At 34.9% G+C, this 24,223-nt stretch overlaps 1 protein-coding gene across 1 annotated transcript; it reads left to right on the top strand.

The window, feature by feature from the left end:
• The first annotated feature begins 8,140 nt into the window (after positions 1-8,140).
• LOC111913286 (fatty acid amide hydrolase) lies at positions 8,141-12,015 on the top strand. Its single transcript, XM_023909010.2, has 20 exons — positions 8,141-8,270; positions 8,355-8,436; positions 8,531-8,640; positions 8,711-8,771; positions 8,862-9,055; positions 9,135-9,264; positions 9,335-9,412; positions 9,503-9,650; positions 9,751-9,863; positions 9,964-10,039; positions 10,146-10,217; positions 10,288-10,339; positions 10,423-10,590; positions 10,685-10,788; positions 10,905-10,997; positions 11,117-11,185; positions 11,265-11,329; positions 11,434-11,495; positions 11,594-11,689; positions 11,771-12,015. The coding sequence occupies exons 2-20, from the start codon at positions 8,355-8,357 to the stop codon at positions 11,828-11,830; spliced, it is 1,833 nt and encodes a 610-aa protein (XP_023764778.1). The 5' UTR covers positions 8,141-8,270; the 3' UTR covers positions 11,831-12,015.
• The last annotated feature ends 12,208 nt before the right edge of the window (positions 12,016-24,223 follow it).

The raw sequence follows: 24,223 nt of genomic DNA, 5'->3' as shown, positions 1-24,223 counted from the left end.
TCAACCCACAATAATAAAGTTATTATGTTTTATCATCAAACAATTAACCCAATTACCCATCCCCATTATCTTCTTTATTTCTTAAGGATCTACCCTAAGAATCATCTATCACTCATTCCTAAGGAATAGGCACGAAGTCCACCGCTGCCCGGGGTTTATACAACATGCACTAAGTCCACAGTTGCCGAGGTACTAAGTCCATAGCTACCAATGTTCATCTATACGGTACTAAATCCATAGCTACCAACGTACATATATAAGGCACTAAGTCCATAACTGCCAGGGTTTTTAGAGTACATCGGGTGAACATATCGTTTACAACACCTACAAGTTACGAGCCTGCTAGTGTTCCATGAATCGTCTAGAATAGTCCATGGTTGTCATCCATACTCTGCTAGATGACGGGGCCAATGCTTGGGTAAAGGCTTCTCTCATTTTTCACCTCTCACCCTCATCTCATGTTCTATATCACCTTTCATCTCGTCCTCCAATTCATGTTTCATCACACACCAACTATTTCATTTACCCATGTTCTACCCAACATATTTGTAGATATAAAATACATATACAATTCAGATTTGAAGAAAAGTTTAGATCTGAAAAGAAAATACATATACGATGCAGATCTTAAGAAAAGGTCTAGATCTGAAAAACAAAGTTTAAATCTTTCATCCAACATAACTTTCAAAGCATATAATACATATACAGTCTAGATCTGAAGAAAAAGTTCAGATCTGAAAAGAAAGAAGCTTAGATCTTTCATCCAACATAGATCTCAAGTATAAAATACATATATACAATTTAGATCTGAAGTGAGATAGTTTAGATCTGAAGGGAAAAGTTTCAGATCCAAGAGAAAAAGTTTAGATCTGAAAGATAAAGTTTAGATCTGAAAAGAAAGAAGTATAGATCTTCATCCAGCATACATCTCAGGTAAATAGGTAATATGTATGTGTATATATATATATATATACACACACACACACACATACAAAGCACTTAATTTACATAAAATACTTCATATCTATGTGTAATATGAAAGTGAACATGCACTCACTTGATAAGGTGGTCATTCCCACTTGGACGACGCTTCACTTCGACGAAACCGGGAGGTTTGCTTGAAAACCGGGCTCTGCGGGGGCAGAGCTTCAGAACCGTAAAACTCTTTTTCTTGGAACCTTCGGGTGCTCCGGGGATTTCTTCTAGTGCTAGGGAGGTTTCATAGGCTTCGGGGGTGTTTTGGAAGGCTAGAGGGAGAGTAGAGAGTGAAAGAAAGGTGTAAGGAATGAAATGGTCGAAGTTGCTATTTATAGGCAGTTTTGGGCTCTCTTACGTCGTGAGAATCCATGCTCATGTCGTAAGCTTTTGACCTATCACTCCCTAGACTTGCCAGCTGCATTCTAGGCCTGAAAAGTGACGATTTGACTCCTCACATCGTGAGAATCTATGCTCACGTCGTGAGTCCAGTCAGATTAGGGTTTCTAACATGTGTCATGCTCTCAGACAGCTGTATTTTCAGAAGGTCATAACTTTTGCATAAGAGCTCCGTTTTCGACGTTCTTTATATCCACACGTACATGGGAACATGATCTATCACTTTTATTTAGACTTTAAAGGCTAATTCTCGACCTATTTTAAATTTAACAATATGAGAAGATTACACTGCAAAATGACCGTGGAGAATTCATAACTTCTACATACAGACTCCGTTTTCGACTGCCTTTTTATCGTTGAAATCCTATTAATGAGATCTTCAATTCTCATTTAGGTTGTGTCGGATAAAAATCATTTGATCTAAAATTCGAACTTCGGGTTGTGCACTGCCGATTCGAAACTTAGAAAAATCATAACTTCCTCATACGAAGTCAGGTTTGGACGTTCTTTTTATGCACGCTCTCCGTTTAACGAACACAACGAATTTCGTTAAGACTTCTAGGCCTAAAAATTCCTCTATCATAAATCCACTATTTACTTCGCGCAGTATCGTGCCGGTTCTGTCGCGAAACTTCGACATACCATAACTTCTTCGCTATAACTCGGATTTCGGCACTTTTTATATGTCCGAAATCCTTGTCACGACCACTACAAATTTCTTCGTCGATATCGGGTTTATCTAAAATTTTATTTTTGAAGCTTATTTTTCTCCTTTATTTACTATATTATTATAAACAAGTAATAAGCACGCAAAAGCACATAATTCACATAATATTCAAGTAATTCATCTTTATTACTTTAAAATGGGTTACAATCGTTGACCTAGACTATTACATCATCATTAGTGCTAAACCTAGAAACACGGACGTTACATTCACATTCACCCTTTATTGGCACAAACATTCCACAACAATTTGGCGATAAAGGAGACCATGGAGTTTTCTTATGTTGTGTAACATCCCGATATCATGTACTTTTATTATTTCTTGTATCTTTATTAAAAGTGGCACATTTGGTCCCTTGAAGAAAAAGGCTTGTGATTTTGGTCGTACATAGGGCGTATGTAAGAGTACGTGCAACGTACTCACGCAACATGAAAATCGTGGATGATCAGCTAGTATGTTGGGCGTACGCATGGTACGCCAGGCGTACTAGCCCATACTTGAAACCATGATTTTAAGGGTTGCCCCTATTTAAAGAACATGATGTCCCCATTTAATCATCCTTATTAGCCACCAAACCCTCCCTAAAACCAAATTCTGATTTGAGTTGTTTGTATGAGTTTTTGCAAGCTTTTTGAGTGTTCTTTGTACTTTTAGTGGAAGAAGGAGACTAGAGAAGAAGGAGTGGGTGCTAGCAAGCTTGTAGATCTAGAAACCTTCTCTCTTTGTGCATCATTTTCAGGTATAAAGTCTATACCTTAGCAAGCTTTTCATTAGATCTTCATGGCAAGCTATACCTATAGATTCATAAAAATGGTTGCTTGATCATTCCCTTTGGCTTATGCATGAGTTAAGTAGCTTAGAGTGTGTTAGAAGTTAAAGATTGTTGCATTAGGTCCTTCCTAGCCATGCAAAGGCTTAAAGCCAATGAATTTATGGGTTAAGACATCTTAGAATAGTCAGATCTGAGGTTGGTTTAGTTGTCTTAAGGGATTAAGACACTAAGTTGGTGAAAGTAGAAGCAGACGAAGTACATCGGTCGTACTCCTGGCTACGTCCCACGTAGCCGGTTCCGCCCCCGATGGATTCTTATTGCGTTGTATGCCCCACGTAAAGAAGAGTACGCCCAACGTACGCGATGGACTGTTGACTTCGTTGCCTTTTGACCTTTGGTCAATATTTAGGGTTTTGGACCATGAGAAGGGAAAATAGTCTTTTTGCTCTTAAAAGATTTAGTTGTGGTATTTGGACACATGAGACAAGTTTTGGACCTTAATTATTAATTAGGGCTATCTATTTTGTTGATTATGCGGACTCTAGATCCGACAGTTCGAGTGTGAGATTTACTTGTCGTTAGTATCAGGCGAGTCTCCTCAATTATTCTTATTTGTGTGGTATAATAGCTGTATCTTTAATGATAAACCGGGTCTAGTTGTTATTATTATGTTATGTTGTTTATATGTGTCTGAAGACTACTGATAGTCTCCACGGTTGCTGATAATCCACATGGTGTATTGTTAGCCCACTGGGATTGCTGATAGTCCCCAGGGTTGCTGATAACACATAGTTGTTTATTTATGTTGTGTTGTATGTGGTATCTTAAGGAACTCACTAAGCTTCGTGCTTACAATTGTTGATTTATATGTGTCAGGTACTTCCGAGGACCACTAGAAGGCGAAGATGTGATTGTACACACTCGTTGGGAGATTTGTTACTGGGACAATTTATGAACTCTGATATTTGTGATACTGGTTGTTTTGGATAATTATGTATTTGATAACTTGGCTTGTGAAACCTTAAATTTGGTAAATTATAAATGAAAATTTTGGGCTAAAATTTGAGGCGTTACATGTTGGTTTCTATATAGGTTGATCGTTGGTCAATTAGTGAGCATAAATGGTTGCACTAAGACCTAAGCCTACTCATATTGGAAGCGATTTGCACAAATTGCATGAGATAAATGGCAAAACTAGGGGTCCATTTTCACATTATATTATTATTTGAACATATATGAGTTTTTTTGTAATTATTAAATTTTTGTTTTTTCCTCTAGATTTTTTTTGTTTCATGCAGTTCTAGAAGTATTTGTTTCATTTGAAAAATATGAATTCTTTTCATTATTAATCATATAAAGTTAGAAAAGACCACTAAACCAAAATTAAACACACAAAGACATAAAATACATACATCAATGCTCATTATATAAAGAGGAAATTATAAAAATAGCCAAATACGCTAATTATTTTGTAAAAAATAGTCAAAAATCAACAAATTATACAAAATAACCATCGAAATCGCATGTGATTAGTGCCCATCTATGATTTCCTCATTCATTTGTGAAAGTACAAACCTTCAATGCATGCATTCTGCATCACCCACTTGTACCTTCGCAGATGATAATACCCATCTATGATTTTTTTTTACCATATGCTATTTCTTTTTCAGGACTATAAATACCCATTTTGTTTGAAATACCTCATTTTTCTAGATTCAAAGTTGGGAAAACTCTCTGAATCTCTCTGAATCAATAACGATGGATCCTCATTACAACTTAAAATAATTTAGAACAATGAAAACTCTCTGAATCTCTTTTCCAGGCCTCATGATGATCATTTAATTTAGTGTTAAATAATTTAGAACGTGTGTTAAATAATTTAATTTAGTGTTTCAACTTCATACTATATTATAAAAGAAGCATTTTTTCTTTCACCACATTCATTTGAAACTCCCATATATTTTTCCTTTCATCACATTCATTTGAAACTACCATGACTGTTCAATTTCTTTCTAATAATGATTATAAGTTGGTTAATAAAATTAAATAAATATCAAATCTAAAGTGTAATCATATATAAACAAAATTTCAATATTAAAAAAATATATTTACTTCTACTTATAAAGATATGTTTTTTTAACTTTTTACATATTATACTTAATTGATTAGTTTTAATGTGTTGTTTGATGTAAGCCGTTATCATTTTAAAGCTACAACTTTTGAACAATTTGTATAAAATATTTAAATTATAAACTTAAATATAACATTACAGGAACAACTTAGATATAAATTTTAGCTTAACTTAAACAACCCAAATAATATTTTGTAAATAGTTAAAAGTGATAAATTGTAGTGTCGTTTTAATAATGATTATAATTTGGTTAATAAGGTTAAATAAATATCAAACGTAAAGGGTAATCATAAATAAACTAAATTTCAATATTAAAATAATATATATACTTCTACTTATAAAGTTATGTCCTTAACTTTTAACATATTATATTTAATTTATTAGATTTAATATGTTGCTCTATGTAAACAATTATCAATTTAAAGCTACAACTTTGGAACAGTTTGGACAAAATACTTAAAATGTTAATTTAAATATAACATTACAGGGTCAAGTTAAATATAAATTTCAGTTCCACCTAAAAAACCCAATGAATATTTATGAATAGTTAAAAGTGATAAATTGTAGTGCGAAATTAAAAAACTAAATTATAATATCAATTTAACTAAAATATTTCCTAAAGATATGTGTATAACCGTTAAAAGTTTTTAACGGTTATACATTAGGCCTGGTCTAATGGATAACCGTTAAAAGTTTTTAAATAAGTAGCTTAAAATAACTTACAATAACAATAGTTAAAAATAGCTTTATATAAATGATTATATTGTTACCTTTAAAATAAAAAACAATGTCTAATGATTTAAATAATTATAATGATAGAAATTAAAACGTTAAGAAAATAAATTTTAAAAAATTAATTAACAATAACAAAAATTGTAAATAACATTAAGTCATATATTATATTTAATTTTATTCATTAGCAACTCGCGGATACAATTCAGTCAAACGGTTGAGATTATATAGTTATAATAGATGTATATATTGTCATATAATTCAAAATAATCAATATATTATATCAATTTATTATACGAATTATTATATCAAATTTAACAATGTTATTGTTATATTTAAAAAAACATATATTTGTAAAGATTTCAACTATATAAGTGTTTCTGCGCAATGCGCGGGCATTCGCCTAGTATATTGATAATCATTACAACTTAAAAGACAACCTATAGATCATCATTACAACTTTGAAAATTTTTAGGTAAGTACATTACTTCGTCCATCATTCTTGATTCAGAGAGATTCAAAGAGTTTTCTTAATTTTGAAACTAGAAAAATGAAGGCCGTAAAGAAGAGTTTTTATAGTCCTTAAAAAGAAATAGCAAAATAAATAGATGGTTAAAAGAAATCATAGAGGAGTATTATTTTCTACGAATGTACAAGTGGGTGATGCAGAAGGCGTGCATTGAAGAATTGTACTTTCACAGATGAATGATGAAATCGCAGATGGGCACTAATCATCTGCAATTTCGATGATTATTTGCGTAATTTGTTGATTTTTAGCTATTTTTTACAAAGTAATTAGCACATTTGATTATTTTTATAATTTTCTCTTATATAAATTGTCAACCATCAATTGAAATTAGCATAAAACAAAAACATAAAAATGGTACTCAAGAATGACTAATCCGGAATCGGGATCTGCTTCAGAATGCGATGTTCCGGACTTTGTAGCTATTTTACCCAAGGTTCTAAATAACGTAAGACATGATTTGGCGGCAATGTCAAGCCTCGAAGTTTTTTAAGTCGTGGCGAACCACATCGTTTGTAAGGCGTGACTTAAGGCGACAATTTTGTTTATAATTCATATATATATATATATATATATATATATATATATATATATATATATATATATATATATTCTACTATTATTCATTTTTATATACATATATGATTTAAGGCGACATTTTGTTAAAACTTAGCGGCAAGTACAAGCCTTGGAACCATGGTGTGTCATGATGATTATTTTAAAACCTTGATTTTACCAAAACAAAAATATAATTTGTTATTTTTATAAAAAGATATTTATATTGGTTAGATTAGTCACTTTCTTATATATAATAAATAATATCTATAAAGTAGGTTGATCGGATAATATTTTTCTATTCATAACAATTCATGTTTTAAAATGTTGAATTGTACAACTCTATAATACATAAATTGTTATAAATTATTATGTATAACAAGAAAATTGTATACAATCATTTTATATATTTCTTCTCTCTATTCTAATAAAAAAATAGTTTTAATCTCCTTTTGACATGTGTCATCATATTATGCCTCCTAATTAATGCATATTTTATTCTTCTTTTGTCATGTGTCACCTTATTAGGTCTCTTAATTAATACATGTCACTTGTCAACCTATTAATTCTCCATTTTAAATTTCAAATTTAAATTTTCACTCTAGTTATATTAAACTAACTAGGTGTGAGACCCGTATATTATACGGGTTGATTTAAAAAAGATTAAATATTAAATTAAAGTGTAAACATAAAATATTTTTTTAACGTACAAATTTAAAACAAGAAACGTATTTATTACAATTTAATATCATATATATGATATTTAATACTTTACATATATAAATATATGCCTTTAATTTTAAAAATTGAAACAAACCAAAAATTGACAAATGAATAATATTTATTTCAAAAATACTACAAAATGACAAGTATCAAAACTCATAAGAAGTTGACATGTGGCAAAAAAACATTCATTTATTAAGAAGGATAATATTAGAATAAAATTAATACAAATTATAAGGGGATATAATTTTACGTATTTATTTAAATTAATGATTATAATTTTATATAACTATAAAAATATCTCTTCATTAATAATTTATTTAAAATAATTGATTAATAATTTTAAATTAATTTTGTAACCGTAATTTCTACAGATTAAAAATTTGTTACAAATATAAATATGTAATTTAATTTTTTCAGTCAATGGTGGTTAAAGCTTTAACGTTATTCAATTTAATAAAAACAGATGACCAACCTCTCCAGCATCTCCCTGTAGCTAAACGACGCCGTACTCGTGCTCTAAATTGAATAGCTTTATACCCCCCCCCCCCCCCCCCCCCCCCCCCCCCCCCCCCCCCCCCCCCCCCCCCCCCCCCCCCCCCCAACGTTGAATGCTAACAATAAAGCGATCATTGCCCTCGTCAATGCCAATATTGATGCCACCAATCATCTTCACTGCACTTACATAGCAACCCAAGTTTTCTTCCCTCTAATTTCTCGCTCTCGTCAATTGTAAGCATTTCAAGTTCCAAATTTAGTAATTCAAATTGAACTTTAGAATGCGCGTCTGATGTTTGATAAATTGTCTGTGTGAAGATGGGAAAGACGAGGATCGTTATGTTGCCGGCAAGTGAGGTTGATTTGACCAAGGTCAAATACGATCCTGGAGAAATTGAAGGTATTTTTCTTAATTTGTACTTCTTGATTGGTTTTGTGACTGATTGTGAAATGAAGTTCATTTTGATGTTCTAAATTGTTGTGTTTTGTTGTAGCCCCTCATATAACTGGATTACTCCTCAAGTTTTTTGTCAAATTAGTTGAAATGCCTTTGATCGGTTCTTTGCTCATCGGTCACTTGAAGAAACAGAACAAAATGAACCAGGTGTGTTCTAATTAGAAACCATATCCTAATTGTTTATTATTTACACTCTCGTACACTGGATATTAAACAGATGTTACGAGATACTCTGATACCAGAACCACCGATGTTCAGACCTGAATTCCCTCCTCAAGGTTTGACCTCCTTCGCATTCCAATTTCCCTCAATCAGTTAGCCGCTCCCAAATGCATACAAGTAATCCATCGATTTTGAACTGATATTAGAACCAGAATCTGGAGTCGTTTTTCTCAAAGAAGATGGAAAATCTGAAGACCGCGTTGAATCAGCCGTGGAATGCCTTCCCCAATACGATCCTGCTAGCAATAGCAATCACAGCTCTGACTCAACTCCATTCCGCTACTGGAAGATTCGTGATTATGCATATTCTTACAGATCGAGCCTTACAACTCCATCAATCGTAAGTCATCTACAAGTTTCCCCATCTCCTTGATCTTTTTCTATAATGTTGAAATTGATATCCAATCACTTTACACTAGGTCGCTGAACATGTCATCTCTGCGATTGAAGGGTTCAGCAATAAAACTTCCCCAACACCTCTTTTGATTTCCTTTGATGCTGATGATGTAAGAAAGCAAGCCTCATCTTCAACACAACGGTTTCAGGAAGGTACATAAGCTTCCATATTGAAATTGGAAAAAAGGAATTGAATGGAATTGACGATTCTTGGTTTATACAGGAAAACCATTGTCAATATTAGATGGCATCTTTATCGCAATCAAGGATGATATAGATCTTTATCCTCATCCATCTAACGGTATCCATCCAAAGTATCCACTTTTGTAAATGACCAAAATATCCTTCAACTATGTTCATACTTAACTTAGCTTACATTTCCAACAAACAGGTGCGACAACATGGCTTCATGAGCTACGCAGTGTTGAGAAAGATGCAGTTTCTGTATCAAAATTAAGAAGCTGTGGGGCCATATTGGTAGGAAAAGCCAATATGCATGAACTAGGCATGGGTACTACTGGAGTTAATCCTAACTATGGGTATGGTTTATATAATTTTTTTTTTTTTACAAATAAACAACTTTATTTTTTTATAACAAGTATGAATGAATAATGAATGGTGTTTACATTTATATGACAGAACTGCTAGAAATCCACATGATCTGGACAGATACACAGGTGGATCTTCATCAGGCCCAGCAGCTATAGTAGCTTCTGGAATATGTTCAGCTGCACTTGGAACAGATGGTGGAGGTTGTGTAAATAATAAAATATCACTTTGGTGTTTAAAAATTAAGAAATAAAAAATTGTTTTTATGATAAAATAATAATGTTCAATGTTAATAAATTCCAGGTTCAGTTCGTATTCCTTCTTCTCTTTGTGGTGTCGTGGGATTGAAAACAACATATGGGCGTACCAACATTAAAGGGTAAGTAATCTTATTATTATTATTATTTATTTTTTTTATAAATTTTAACTCAATACCCTTTTGACTTAATTTTTCACGAATTATTTGTTTGTTTATTTTTCTGCAGTGCATTATGTGATGGAGGGACAGTAGAAGTAATAGGTCCAATTGCATCCAGTGTTGAAGATATCATGCTAATGTAACACTCTTATCTAAAATATTTAGGAGGACATTAATAATTGAATTTTAATTATTATTATTTTGTACAGTTATGCAGCAATCTTAGGATCCTCTCCTGCCGACAAAATCAGTTTGCATCCGGTAATTAATTAATCAGAGTGCTATATCATATACTACATACATTTTAATAATATATATTGATTTTATGTTTATTTTTTATGCAGTCTGTCCCTTGTTTGCCTGATCTATCATCATCACATGAGAACGTTAGTGTTACAGGATCATTGAAGTTAGGAAAATACAGTGATTGGTTTAATGATGTATTCTCACCTGATATTTCAAATAAATGTGATGACATTCTTAATACGTTCTCAGAAACGTATGGTTGTAAAGTAAGTATAAATATTGAAAATTTTCACATCTAAATTACTATTTTGTATCTACTATTAAATATTATACTAACTCTTTCTACATTTGGTATTGAAGGTGGTAGAGATTGTGATACCAGAGCTTGACCAGATGCGAACAGCTCATGTTGTGTCAATTGGTTCTGAAGCAGCAGCCTCATTAAGTCCCGACATTCAGATTGGGTATAAAATAAATATAATATTATTTATGCGTATTTGGAACTTTTCTAAATTAATATATAATTTTTTATTTGTTACTGATATGTGTTTGATGTTTGTTATGTTTTGTTATGTTATAGGATGGATAAGAAACTTACATTGGATTCACGTATTAATTTTGCACTTTTCAACTCATTCACAGCTGCAGACTATGTTGCTGCACAACGTCTCAGGTAACCCTAATTTATCCTTTTTGACTGAATGGTGTTTCTTTTTTTTTTTTTACGAATTTGCCCTCATCTATTTTTACCATCAATTTCAATCTGAAATATTTATATTTATAAAATGGCAGGCGCAGGATTATGTATTACCACATGGAGATCTTCAAGAAAGTGGATGTCATAGTTACGCCAACAACTGGGTATTTTAATCTCACCATGAAATATATTTATAAAACAAATCTCACTTGCTTATTATTCTCATTTCTTTTTAATTTTTAGTATGACAGCTCCTGTAATTCCCAAAACCGCACTTACATATGGCGAGTCAAATATAAAGGTCACAGGTGAGTTGACTATCTATTTTCATTTCACCAATTTAATTTGGTCATATTATTTTCATGAAATTTAGTTAATGCTTTTTATCATTGTTAATATTATTATTTTTCAGGCAATTTGATGCGGTTTATCATAGCAGGAAATCTTCTTGGGCTCCCAGCTATTTCTGTACCTGTAAGCATTTGATCTAATAATTTTTTCAAAGATTCACATTCATCAATTATTTATTTATGTTATAAAAAATTAAAAATCTTACATTTATTTATTTGTAGGTTGGGTATGATAAAGAAGGGCTTCCAATAGGATTGCAGATTATAGGCCGACCTTGGGCTGAAGCTACAGTATTGCGGTTGGCTGCTGCATTTGAGGTATTATAATTATTTACATTTATACTACATAATTTAAGATTTTCATACTAAAGTTTTTAACAACATGATTTATAATTTCAGGGCTTACGTGTTGAGACAAAACGCCCTGCATCTTATTTTGACACTCTAAAGGGAAATTAAGAGTTGTATGGGTAAAAAGGTGTTGTAAACTTTGTTGTGTGGCTAAAAAGATGGTTTATATGACTTGTCACATTATTTTGTTGATATGACATGATAAATAAGTTAAAATTGTCATTTATGTGTTTTCAGTAACAGTTGTAGTCTTGTAGATGTTATTAGAAAGAAGCCAATGTGCGCTTATGCTATTTCGGGTTGATAAAGTTATCTTGTAGTGTCGTTTTTAGTAATATTCTTCTAGAGCGAAATGGTAGGATGATTTGAACCTGAGCTTTGAAGATATTTACGCAATAACTAGTATAAACCATTAATTTAGATCAAGCAAACCAATTTACTTGATATTAGGATAATTAAATATAAGGAATGATTTTTGAAATAATTGAGCTACAAATTAAATCGAGACTTGAGATAGCTCGAAAAAAAAATGCACAAGAGTAATGTTCGTTATCCTTCTACCAACCTGCAAATCCGTTCAAAGTTAACGGGCTGGATGTTAGCCACTTGACTTGCTTAGATAAGATTTTGTATATTTACTAAATAAAATCAAAACCCTATATCTTAAACTTGTGTCCCTCCTCGTTTATTTGTTATATATGAACCTAATTGACATCTTTCTTCGCATTTTTCCTGAGCTCTCTTAAAGTTTAACCTCTTTTGATCATTAGGCATGTCAACGTTTTGACAAAAACATAATGCTTAGGGTAGATTCCACGTACAAGATAATACCAATACCTGTAAGACAATCCATGCACTACAAATGAAGAATCTAGTGCAATCCTGTTATATATGTCGTTGAATATCGGTGACATATTTAGAACATTGATGTCATTAAGGGATCCGGGAGCACTGAAGAAGGCAAGTCATATCCACAAATCATGTGACGCAATAACTTCAAGTATGATAGTTGGATATCCTTGATTACCTCTCGTGTATTGACCATGACATGCATTTAAATAGTTTCCTCATTCCTAATGGAGGCAATCCAAGCTTTCTTACATTCTAGGCAAGCCTTATACGTTTGCATAATGACCATACAATTGTTGGAAGTCATTGTAACTAAGTTTACCCAAATATAATGTACCACACAACTTCATGACATATTTGCAAAATATATTAAAGCTTTCTCATATAGTACGTGCAGACTTCCGAAGCTTATCAGTCAGTCTATCCCTAGGGATAGGGGTGTCATATGCTATCATAAGAAGTGTGGATGTGTATTTTTGTAATGGATTTGTAACGCCCTGATTCAGATCGTTTCCTTTTCGGGGTGGTGATCAAGGATTGGGTATTAGCAGGCTTAGGATCCTTGAAGAATTGAGTTTTTGGGTTCATTTGGAGGTGGATGTTGTAATTTGGATGATCGGGTATTCGGTTTGTGTTTTGGAGTCAAAGGGTATTTTGGTAATTTGTCAGCTCGGGTTTCTATGGATATAGGATTTTTGTTCGGGAAATCTTAAAGCAAGCATGAGTTGATAGAAGTGTAAAGCATCTCGTAACCTTTTTGTGGATATAAGGATTGTCGGAATCGGTTTTATACCGAATGAGTTATGGCCTTCGTAAGGTTGCAAGGTTTAAGGCAAAACCCTAGTACGCGGGGCGTATATAGGGTATATGCAAGGCATACTGAGGCAAAGGTAAGTACGCTGAGCGTACCTCGGTGTACACTGGGCGTACGTAGGTGATGGATCGCGAGCATTAAAAGGAGTACGCTAAGCGTACTAGGAGTACGGGGGCGTACTCCAGAATCATGCAAACCGTATTTTAGGGCTTTGGACCATATTTAAGCTCATTTTCTCACAACCTAAACCTAATATCTTCAGCCTCCATCCCTCTAAACCCTAAAAATCAGCCCTTATCCCCATGTGAGTGATTCTTGAGCTTGGTATGTGTTTGATGGGTGTCTTGAGAAGAAGAAGAAGAGAATCATGTGGAGTTGTGGTTGGAGCTTCTAGATCCAGGAGTACCTCTCCATTTTCAAGCTTCCAAAGGTAAAAAGCTTTGACCTTGATGATCTTTGTGTTTTGATCTATTTCATGGTGTTCTTGGGCATTGTTAAGTCATTTGATGAAAAAGTGGGTTTTTGATCTACTCCAGAAGAAGTGGATGTTAGATTTAAGCCCCACCAAGGTCCCTTGTTCATAAAAATGGAAACTTTATGAAAGGTTTTGGTCCATGCATGTATTAAGCTCTTAATTAGTCTGTTCTTTAAGTGTTGAGTCCCATTAAGTTGTGCTTAGGAGTAAAGTTGGAAACTTTACTGGTTAAGACCTTGGTTAGGGACCAGATCTAGGTGTTGGACATCTTGAATTAACCCATTAAGAGCAAATTAAGAAAGGATTTTTAGACTCCTAATCAGTACGTTGGGCGTACGAGGAGGTATGCTCAACGTAACGCGAAGATTGTGCATCAGGGTGTTGTACATTGCACTTTATGATTGAGTACACGGGGCGTACGTCTTCAGTACACTGGGTGTACTCCCCAGAAGGGCGTTTTGGGCTTTTGAGGTTTTGGTCAATGTTGGGTTTTCATAGTTTGGGCCTTGTTGGGCCATTAGATTCTTTTTGGGCTTCTGGTTGGTATCTTTTGGTCTCTTTTGGATGTTACGCCCATAAAGGGTTTTGGGGGCCCAATTTGTAACCGGTCATAAGGGTAAAATGTGGACACTTTCAAATAATCCAGGGTAAATCAAGCACGAAAAAAAGTTCAGTGACTAAATATGAACAAAGTTGAAAGTTCATTACCCTTTCAAGTCATTATCCCTTTTTGTAATCATCCAATGGTTTAGTTTGCCTATTGGTGGCAATTAGATTAGTAATTTTGATGTCAGTCGCTACGATTTGTTTTGTTTTGTGTTTGTAAGGAGTATTACACAATAAAATATGTACCATATAACCATATTTTAGTTCGTGGATTTACTCCTAGTCCATGAGATAAACGTTTAACTAGAGTTTCTTTAATCACCTATAAGTGAAATGACAACCCACAAAAAAAATCAATAGAGTTTCCCAACAATAAAAAGATCCATATACGAGCAATAAAACGAAAAGTACGATTAAAAATAAAAAAGAACACGAAGAGAAGGTATATATAGAACCAACATAGAAATAGAAAAGGTAGATGCAAGTAATAACTACGAAGAAAAGTATCGACAAAACAAGTGGAAAGTAAAAAATAGTCACTACAAGAAAAAGACCATTTTATGACGTGCAAACCACGACACTCATTGATTTATGTTACATAAAAGAGAGTGACATTAAAAAAGTGTTGTCTCTTCAAAAAATTAAGGATTTATGTCACGCATTATTGTGTGCCTGTCACACCCCCAAACCAGAACGGCGGAAACATTCGGGGGCGGATGACGTCATGCTCAGTATCATAACCATAGTGAAGAAAGTAAAACACAACCATCATAGATATAATTTAAAAAGATTACATTTTTTCCAAAATACATGTTTTCCAATTAAATTACATATGATGATAAAATGTAGCAAAAGAATCTATGCCTTAGCGTCTTGACTTCAGAAATCTTGCGGTTACATGTATTACTGAGAGAATACAAGTTGTTTTGAAAAGAGAGTATCAGCATAAAGCTGGTGAGTTCATAAGTATTTTATAAAAATGAATGTTGTTTCCTTAACGTTTGTTACAAGTTTGTTTCCATAAAATCCAATATTTTCTAAAAGATTTGTTGTAAACTGAAATGAAACAAGGCTTAGTATTTATAAGTAAATCGTCATACTTATGTGTGTGTTTTATATTTAAATAGAACTCCTTTGTATAAAGCCTTAAATTTCCGTGAACTGTATGATGTGTTAATATTCCATGCGAGATGTTATAATCATACTAAAGACTAGATGGCCTTGGATGCGACGTTTTTCAAGCGTCAGAAAGTTATGACACTTGTTACCACAGACCTGCCGGTCTAGCTGTTGCAAGCATCTCAGGTGCGGGTTTGTCGGACCTAGTATAGATCTATACACAACTATCACGTTCTCCCTCCAGGAGATTCTGATTATAACTAAAGGAATTTTATGTGGTACTTAGAGTACCCCGAAGGAGAATGTCTCACAAATATTCATTAATGAATTCACATAGTGTGTAGTGAAAAATTCGTTTTGTAAATCGATAATGTTATTGTTTTCTTTGTTAAACGGAGTGTTCAAAACTATACCTATTATAGTTTATCAAAAGTGTTATATGATGGTATGAAACTTTGTTACACATGTATATGTATTTCAAATAAAGGACATTGGAAATACTAAGTGTAAATCTTACACACCTTGCTCAACATGTTACAAGGTGTGAATAACTCTTAAATATGTATTTGACAGTTTTACCCTTAACTGTCACTGTTTTTGAGTATTTATAGAAAAATCATCGTAAGTCGAAAACTGAATCCGCAAGATCTGTGTATTTGGAAAAAGTGTCTACTGTGTTCATTTATTTTCCCATAATTTTTGGTGGTCTCAAACTAGTGTGAAAATGTTCATTTCACAACCTGGTCTGATTTTGTTGTTGCAGTGACATGCACTTTTGTAAAAATCACCATAAATTGTAGAAAAGTTGTATGGAGATGTGCAAGTAGTCATTTTAAAGGTATAAACATGAACTACTTGCATATTATACGGTTTTGAAAAACATTAAGTTTAAGTTGGGTAAAACAGTTCGTGATCAGGTCACAACCTTTCTGTTGTAAGCTGTCAAGTTGAGTTTTGAATATGTTTTGGTGTTTTAACTTGTATTTCCCCCCTGAAAACTGAATAAAACTAGAAAATGTAGGGGTATGAACTCACCTTGAGTGATGACTTGAAGAGTGGAAGGTTGAAGTTAAGGAATATCAAGTCAAGAGCACTTGGTGAACACATGAAGACTTGGATGATCCTAAGAACGATTTTTGGCATTAAGATATGAGTCAATGATCCAAGAGTGTTATGAAATTATGGGATAACACTTGAGTTTAGATGGAATACTTACCAAAAAGTGCAATAGCAACTCAAGAACACTTGCACAAGGTGGTGGAAAGTAGAGAGAAAGAAGCTTTCTTGAGGTGATATGAGAAGTGTGTATGTTTGAAATGAGCAAGTAAATCAAGAAATTCTCCTGGGATTTCTTTATATAGAAGGTTGCTGGAGCAACTTGTGAGTTTGAAGTGATGTGTGCATTGGTTTGTGTGATGTGGATAAGGTGGCAAATGAGAGGGTGACACATGGAAGACAAGTGGGCACACTTGACCCACTTGTGGGGTAGAATACTCCTCTTATTATAAAATAATGATTTTTAATTAATAATATTTGAAAAATAAATAAAATATGAGTTCTGGGGGTTAAAAATGGTAAAAATATGAATTTGGTGAAAAAATCCCGTAAAAAACGGGCTTAGGAAGCGAATGCGGTCGAAAACCGGACAATAGGGACCGAACCTGCGAGGTTCGGCTCTAAGAGGATGAGAACCGAGAGAAGGGAAGAAGGAACCAAGAGGGAAGGAGAAGGACCGAAGGTGCGAGGGGGAGGGCTGAAGGTCAGGTCTCGGTCCGAAGTAGCCGGGGAACCGAAATAGACCGAACCCTCGATCCATTTTGGCTGAGAGGGTTTTAGTTCTGATGCATGTTTGGTCCGAGAATGGGAGGTTCGCTTCTGACAAGTTCGACTCCTAAGAGGTTCGGTTCCTAAGAGGGGTTTCGGTTCTATTTAGTTGTTTTTCGATATCACTCACTGTTTCGAGCAGTTTTTGGCCAAGTTAAGGGTCGAGATGACTATAAAAAGTTGAGAGAGATTTGGGAGAGATTTCACATACTTGGAGAGATTTGGGGAGAGATTTCACTTATTTGGAGAGATTTGGGAGAGATTTCACATACTTGGAGAGATTTGGGAGAGATTTCACATACTTGGAGAGATTTAACCTTAGCCGTTATTATCGTATAATCTCGTAATGCAAGGTTCGTGACCCCCATTATGCTTCGTTTATGATTGTTTTAAGTCCCCGAAAGGGCCCTTAGTCATGTTTTGATGCGTTTAACTCCCATTTTTGGGTTTTTTTTTTTTTTTTTTTTTTTTTTTTTTTTTACATTGATAACACATAGATCCTTCGAGACAATTGAATCCTTGACATACAAATGCACATTTTTATACATAGAATAAGTTTTAACATTCAAGTACAAATTAAGTTGACCGGTTTTGACTTGTTGACCTTGACTTGAATTTGACGGTTGTCACAGTGCCCTTAGATTAGTGTCTCATGTAAAAAAACAAAAACACGAAGGGAACTTTATCTAAAATGTGCGTCCTCTGTGAATGTCGCTTTATGTTTTACTCAAAACGCGCGTTCTTGAAAGGGGGAAATGAAATCCCAAAAATTAGAACCCCTCTTATTCCATGTGAAAAATTAAAACCCGCTCTTTTTCCAATTAGCAAGAAAGAAGCCTAGGGTCTTCGTCTTCCTCTCTCTCTTTCTCTCTCTCTCTCTCTCTCTCTCTCTCTCTCTCTCTCCCTCTAACTTAAAACCCAACTTGCGATTTCATAGAGATTGTTATTACGATTTAAGAAGCAAAGAAGAATACAAGCAAGGATAGTACTACTAAATTCCACAAAATCGCAGGGACTAGGGATTTTTTTCAAGAACGGAAACACTTGGTGTTCTCTAGCCTCTGCAACAATTGATCGATGATCTTACCTCACCTCGCCGGCAACATCTTTGATCACTTATCCTCCAACGACCTTAGGAGTATTTTCCTCCGGCGAACTCGGGCTCATGTGACCTCGACGGAGACTGCTCAAATTTCCACACCTTAGCCCGACTAAGATATGCTTTGGTTATTCTCTCTTCCTAATGTTTTCATTCTTCTATTTCTTTAATTTCTCCTCTATTCATAGCTTTGATTTCGATTTTGGATCTTCTCATCCTCTCCTGTGTAAAACCCTAACTGAAAAACTCTGCAGGTTTCAATGGCGATTTCCTCCTCATTCCACGATCCTCACTTATACTCTCTAAGCATATCAGGTATGCTCTGTTCCTTCTCCCTGTGCGATATCCTTCCCCCTACTTCTCTGATTCTCGATCCCATTATGATACATTGTGAGCAGTCGCACATAGCACCTCACACACATACTTACATTTAATATTTTGAGCATAAATTCGAGAATATGTGATGGTCCGTTGAACTTTTTGTGTGTTTATCTTATCCAGGGTTTGAACTTTTTGTATTATGCTAAATTACATCTATCTTGATATACTTGACATGAACAGAGTGGAGAGAGGAATACTAATGGCAGATGGTACTCAGTTTTATCAACTGCAACAAGTAGTGGGCCCGCTTCCACAAAGCCTTGGAAATTAGGAAACATGCTTTCAACTGAGAAACGTTATGAGTCAACAGTATCTGACTTTCAAACACCCGATGCACCTGTGGAGAAGTATGAATATCAAGAAGAGGTGTGTTAAATGGAAATCATGTCTTACTTTTTTTTATAATACAAAGTTGAGTATCATCATGAATCATGATGCTCATGTTTATGCTACAGGTATCTCATGCAAGAAAACTTGCACAAAAACTATATCTACTTGCAAGGATGGTCATCTTGTGGGTCATGAGAGGACCAAAGAGGTACATACATACATACATGAATACATACAATGATTATTATACATATTTAGCATCTTTGCTTTATTATTTGAGTACATAAGAAAAGTTCCTAGACGCATAAGGCCAGTCAGGGTAGGTATTGCTCCCATATGATGATGATGATGATATTATATGGTAACCAATCAAGTTCATTCTTTAGTAATAAGTCTTTTTATCCTAATAATCTTAAACACTCAATACCAAATTACCATGTAGGTAATTTACTGAACATATTGATGTAAGGCTCAACAAAGTGCAGAAATATTATATTGTAAGCAATCAAATTCATTCTTTAGTAATAAGTCTTTTTAACCTAATAATCTTTGTAACAAACCGTTATTTCAAACCTATGTAATAGTGTAGGTCAATTTGTACTTCTTTTTAATAAAGAGAAATTTTGGCATATTGTGTATATTTACATAATTGACCCTCAAAAATAAATTATTAAATAAACTCATTTGGGAGGAACCAAGTGATAGAGATTGTAACAAGGTTTCCAAAAAATATAAAGAACACTAAAATCCGAGTTATAACGAAGAAATTATGACCAATCGAAATCCGCGACAAAACAGACAAAACAGACAAAACATTGTTCAGTGTAAAAACTGAATTTTTAATAAAAGGCTTTTTAGCCTCAACAATCTAAATGAAAATTGTAGTTTATGTTAAACTGAGAACTTTCATAAAAAGAACGCCAAAATCTAACTTTGTATGAGGAAGTTACGATTTTTCTAAGTTTCAGTATAGCAGCTAAAAACTCGAAATAAAGATCGAGTGGTTTTTAGCCGACACAACCTAAATGTAACGCCTGTGTTTCTGGGCTTGTCATTAATGTTGATATAATAGCCTAGGTTAACCTTTGTAACCCGTTTCGAAATAATAGAAGTGTATTATTTGAGTATTATGTGTTTTGTGCTTAATTGCTTAATTATGTGATTTGATTAATTAAGAATAAAAATAAGCGTCAAAATTTAAGTGTAAAATAAACTCGATATCTTTACATAAAGTTTTAATGGCCGAAACGAGGTTTCCGAATATATATAGAACGCCAAAATCTGACTTCGTATGAGGAAGTTATGATTTTCTGAAGTTTCGACTTAGCGGTATGCAGTCCGAATACTCGATTTGAGATCGAGCGGTTTTTAGCCGAAACAATCTAAACGAGAATCGAAGATCTCGTTGTTAGTAGCGAAACGATGAAAAGTTATGCGAGAACGGACGCCGGACGAAGAAGTTATGAATTTATAACGAAGTTTTCCTGTCCCGGCCTACTAAAAATAAATTCAAAATTAGCCGACGGAGTCTAAACGAAAGTTGTAGAGCGTAGTCTCACCTACGTGTGGATATAAAGAACGTCGAAAATGGAGTTCGTATGAAGAAGATATGAATTTTTGAAGTTTATTAAATAATTAAAATATATAAATTTAATCTTTAATTCGGATTTATATCCGAAGGAGTCACCGATCTGATCCGAAGTACGCCCAGCGTACCCCGATGCATGCACCGCCTCGGACTCGAGTGCTCCGATGACGCATGCAGTGACGATCCGAGGAGTATGCCCCGCGTAAGGGCATTACGCCCAGCGTACGTGCGAGGCTCAGCCTCTATAAAAGGCTTGCGAGGGCAGCCGAGAGGTTTGCTCTTTTTCTCTTCTCTCTCTCCCGTTTTGCATCGTTTTGCGTGCCATTAATACCCCGAAGCCCCGGTAATATTCCCGAGCCCCGAAGCAAGTTTCGAAGCCCTGAAGATCCCGAGAAGTGCGATTCCCGAGCCGAAGCTCTGCCCGCGAGGAGCCTGATTTTTGTGAAGATCTTCCAGATCTACCGAATAATACCAGTTCTGCAAGTCGTAGTGTTGTCCGATCATCTTCTGATCAAGTGAGTGTGTAGTTACTTTCTTCTAACGCATAATTATGAAGTATTTTATACGAAATACGTGTTATGTGTATAATTTTGTTGTTATGTGTGTGAATGTATATTCACTCTCTTCTATCTCATAGATCTGATTTATTTTCTATGAAATACGTGTTATGTGGGTGTGCCTCATCTGTTATGTGGAATATGTATTGAATGAAAATGCTATACAGGTTTTAAACTATGTATAAAAATATATATTTTTATCTACTAATATGTTGGGTAGAACATGGGTAGATAGTTGGTGTGTAATAAACAGATGAGAGGCCTCGATGTTGTTGTTGTTGATCTAGTTATTCAGCGGAGTATGGATAACAACCACAGACTCTTTCTAGACAGTCCTGTGGAACGCTAGCAGGTTCATAATCTGTAGGTGTTGTGAACGATGTGTTCACCGGTGTACTCTATCCCCCTCATGGTTTCCTTTAGGACATCTATTGTTGAGGAAACCCCTTAGCAGTAATGTCTGTCCCGATGAAAATCCTAGATTAGGTCCCTTGAGATAGATGTTGTTTTAGGGACGTAAAGTGAGGATAACGGGAATGGGTAATCAGGTTATTGTTGGTTGGTGAAATTAAATATAATTTATTTATTGTGGGTTGAAAACCCTATATGCTCACCAAACTCCCAAGCCTGACCCACTCAATTTTATTTGTATTACAGGAAGTGGCGCAAGGGCATAAGATGGATGAATCATCGAGTTGTTTTGTTTACAAGTCTGTATATGTATATATTTGTTGAATGACTTGTAATGTTATCGTTTATGCTTTATGGTCTGTATCGGAACATGACATCTCGAGTTTTGATTATATAATGAAAATGCATCTCTTGATGAAATGCTTTGATAAATATTATTTTGTCATATTTTGTTTTGGGAACAAATTCCGCAACTCTTTTAAATCAAAAGGATTTACTCTGAAATTATTTTAAAAAGCATAAATGAAATCGGTCTTTTCTGGCCGAGATTTTGGGGATGTCACAGTTGGTATCAGAGCATTAGTTTAAGCGAACTAGGAATTTGTAGGATTTCTAGACTTAAACTTAGAATGCTAAGTGGAGATTGTGAGAAGTGTGTCTGATATATTATAGACACGAGCACTAGTTTATTTTAGGAAAGTTGCCTAAAATGCTTTTATGTGCTAAATGTTATATGTTTCCATATATGATATTAATTGTTCGGATCTACGGTCTGTTGTTGACCGGATCTGGAAACCTTATGTGTGTAGGATTCTAAGCGTATGTCTACGGTATTAGAACTAACATGTAAATGTTTTGGAGTAATAAGGATGATTTGAATATCTATCGTGAATTTTTCGGAGTAATAAGGATCTAATTGCACCTTATACGGTGTGTAGATAAAAAATGGTGAGAACAAGGAGTGGCGTTGGAAACGCAGATGAAAACAGGAATCAACCGCCAGTGATTGAGCAAATACCTGTTGTAGCAGGAGCAGCAGAACCAATAACGATGGCTGGGGTGCAAGCCATGATTCGGGCTATGTTAGCCGAACAAAGGGATGAAATGCGACAGATGTTGCATGGTAATAGGGACGAACCTATCATACCTATTGAGGAACCCGAATTGATTCCCGAGCAATCGGAGGAAGGGAACAATAGTCGCATGGTGAGTCAAGTTGGGACTCAAGGAGAACGAAGGAACGATCCGGAAAGGAGAAACAACAAGGATGGGCAAATGTACAAGAATTTCTTGGGCGCCAAGCCACCAAGTCTTTCTGGAAGCCCGAAGACTGTTGAGATTATGGATTGGATCTCCGAAATGGAGATGGTATTTGAAAGTTGCGACTGTAGCAACAAACAGAAGACTGTCTTTGTAGTTAGACAACTGAAGACTGGAGTCTTGAGTTGGTGGAAGTTTTTGGCAGATACTATGCCACGAGGAGAAGCCCTGAAAATGTCATGGGAGGAGTTCTTGGAACAGTTAAGGGTACAGTATTGTTCAGAGATAGATCTGATTGATCTGAACAATGAGTTCCAAAACTTGAAGAAGGGGAGGATGAGCATAGATGACTATGATACTGCATTCGCTGAGAAAATGAAGTTATTTCCGTACCTAGTGCCAACGGAACTCTCCAATATTGAGAGGTTTGCTAATGGACTGCCTGCCGACTTTGGTCCAACAGTCAAGATGGCAACTACTCTGAAAACAGTTGTTCGTGCAGCTAAGAATGTGGAGGCCCAGCAGAAGGAAAAGGGTCTGGAAAGGATAGATGTTGGTGAAAAGAGGAAGTTTGATGGAACTTCAGGGTCCAACAAGAAAAACAAGTTCTCGAAGTCTAGTTCGAGAGGAGGAGGAGGGGAAGCGAAATGGTGCCACAAATGTAAGAAGAAGCATCATGGAAAATGTGAGGTAGTGGCCACATGCTACAAATGTGGAAAGCCATGACACTATGCCAATGAATGTGCCCTCGCTAAGAAAGTTTGTTATGGTTGTGGTGAGGAGGGACACATGTCGAGGGACTGCCCGAAGAAAAAGGAGGCAGCAAGACCCAACATTCCGCCAAAGCCGAAGGCGAGAGCATTCCAGATGACACTGGAAGCTGCTAAAGATGAAGCTGATGTCGCTTCAGGTACCTTTCTCGTTAACAAATTGCCTGCCCAAATTTTATTTGATTCTGGAGCCAACTACTCCTTTATATCGCATGAATTTGGTAGAAAACTAGATTTGTCTGTTGATAGACTAGATAATGCTTTATTAGTCTAAGTTGCTAGTGGCAAGTTTGTACCTGTTAGTCATCGTATGAAAAACATCTTAATTGACTTGAATGGGAATAAGTTCCACGAGGAATTATTGCCTATAGAACTTAATGGTTTCGACATCGTGTTGGGAATGGATTGGCTTAGCGCC

This window comes from Lactuca sativa, chromosome 5 (assembly GCF_002870075.4).
Source record: "Lactuca sativa cultivar Salinas chromosome 5, Lsat_Salinas_v11, whole genome shotgun sequence".
In the NCBI taxonomy this organism is placed as follows: domain Eukaryota; kingdom Viridiplantae; phylum Streptophyta; class Magnoliopsida; order Asterales; family Asteraceae; genus Lactuca; species Lactuca sativa.
The sequence above is the reverse complement of the archived record's forward strand: the minus strand, read 5'-3'. Positions and strand labels throughout refer to the sequence as shown.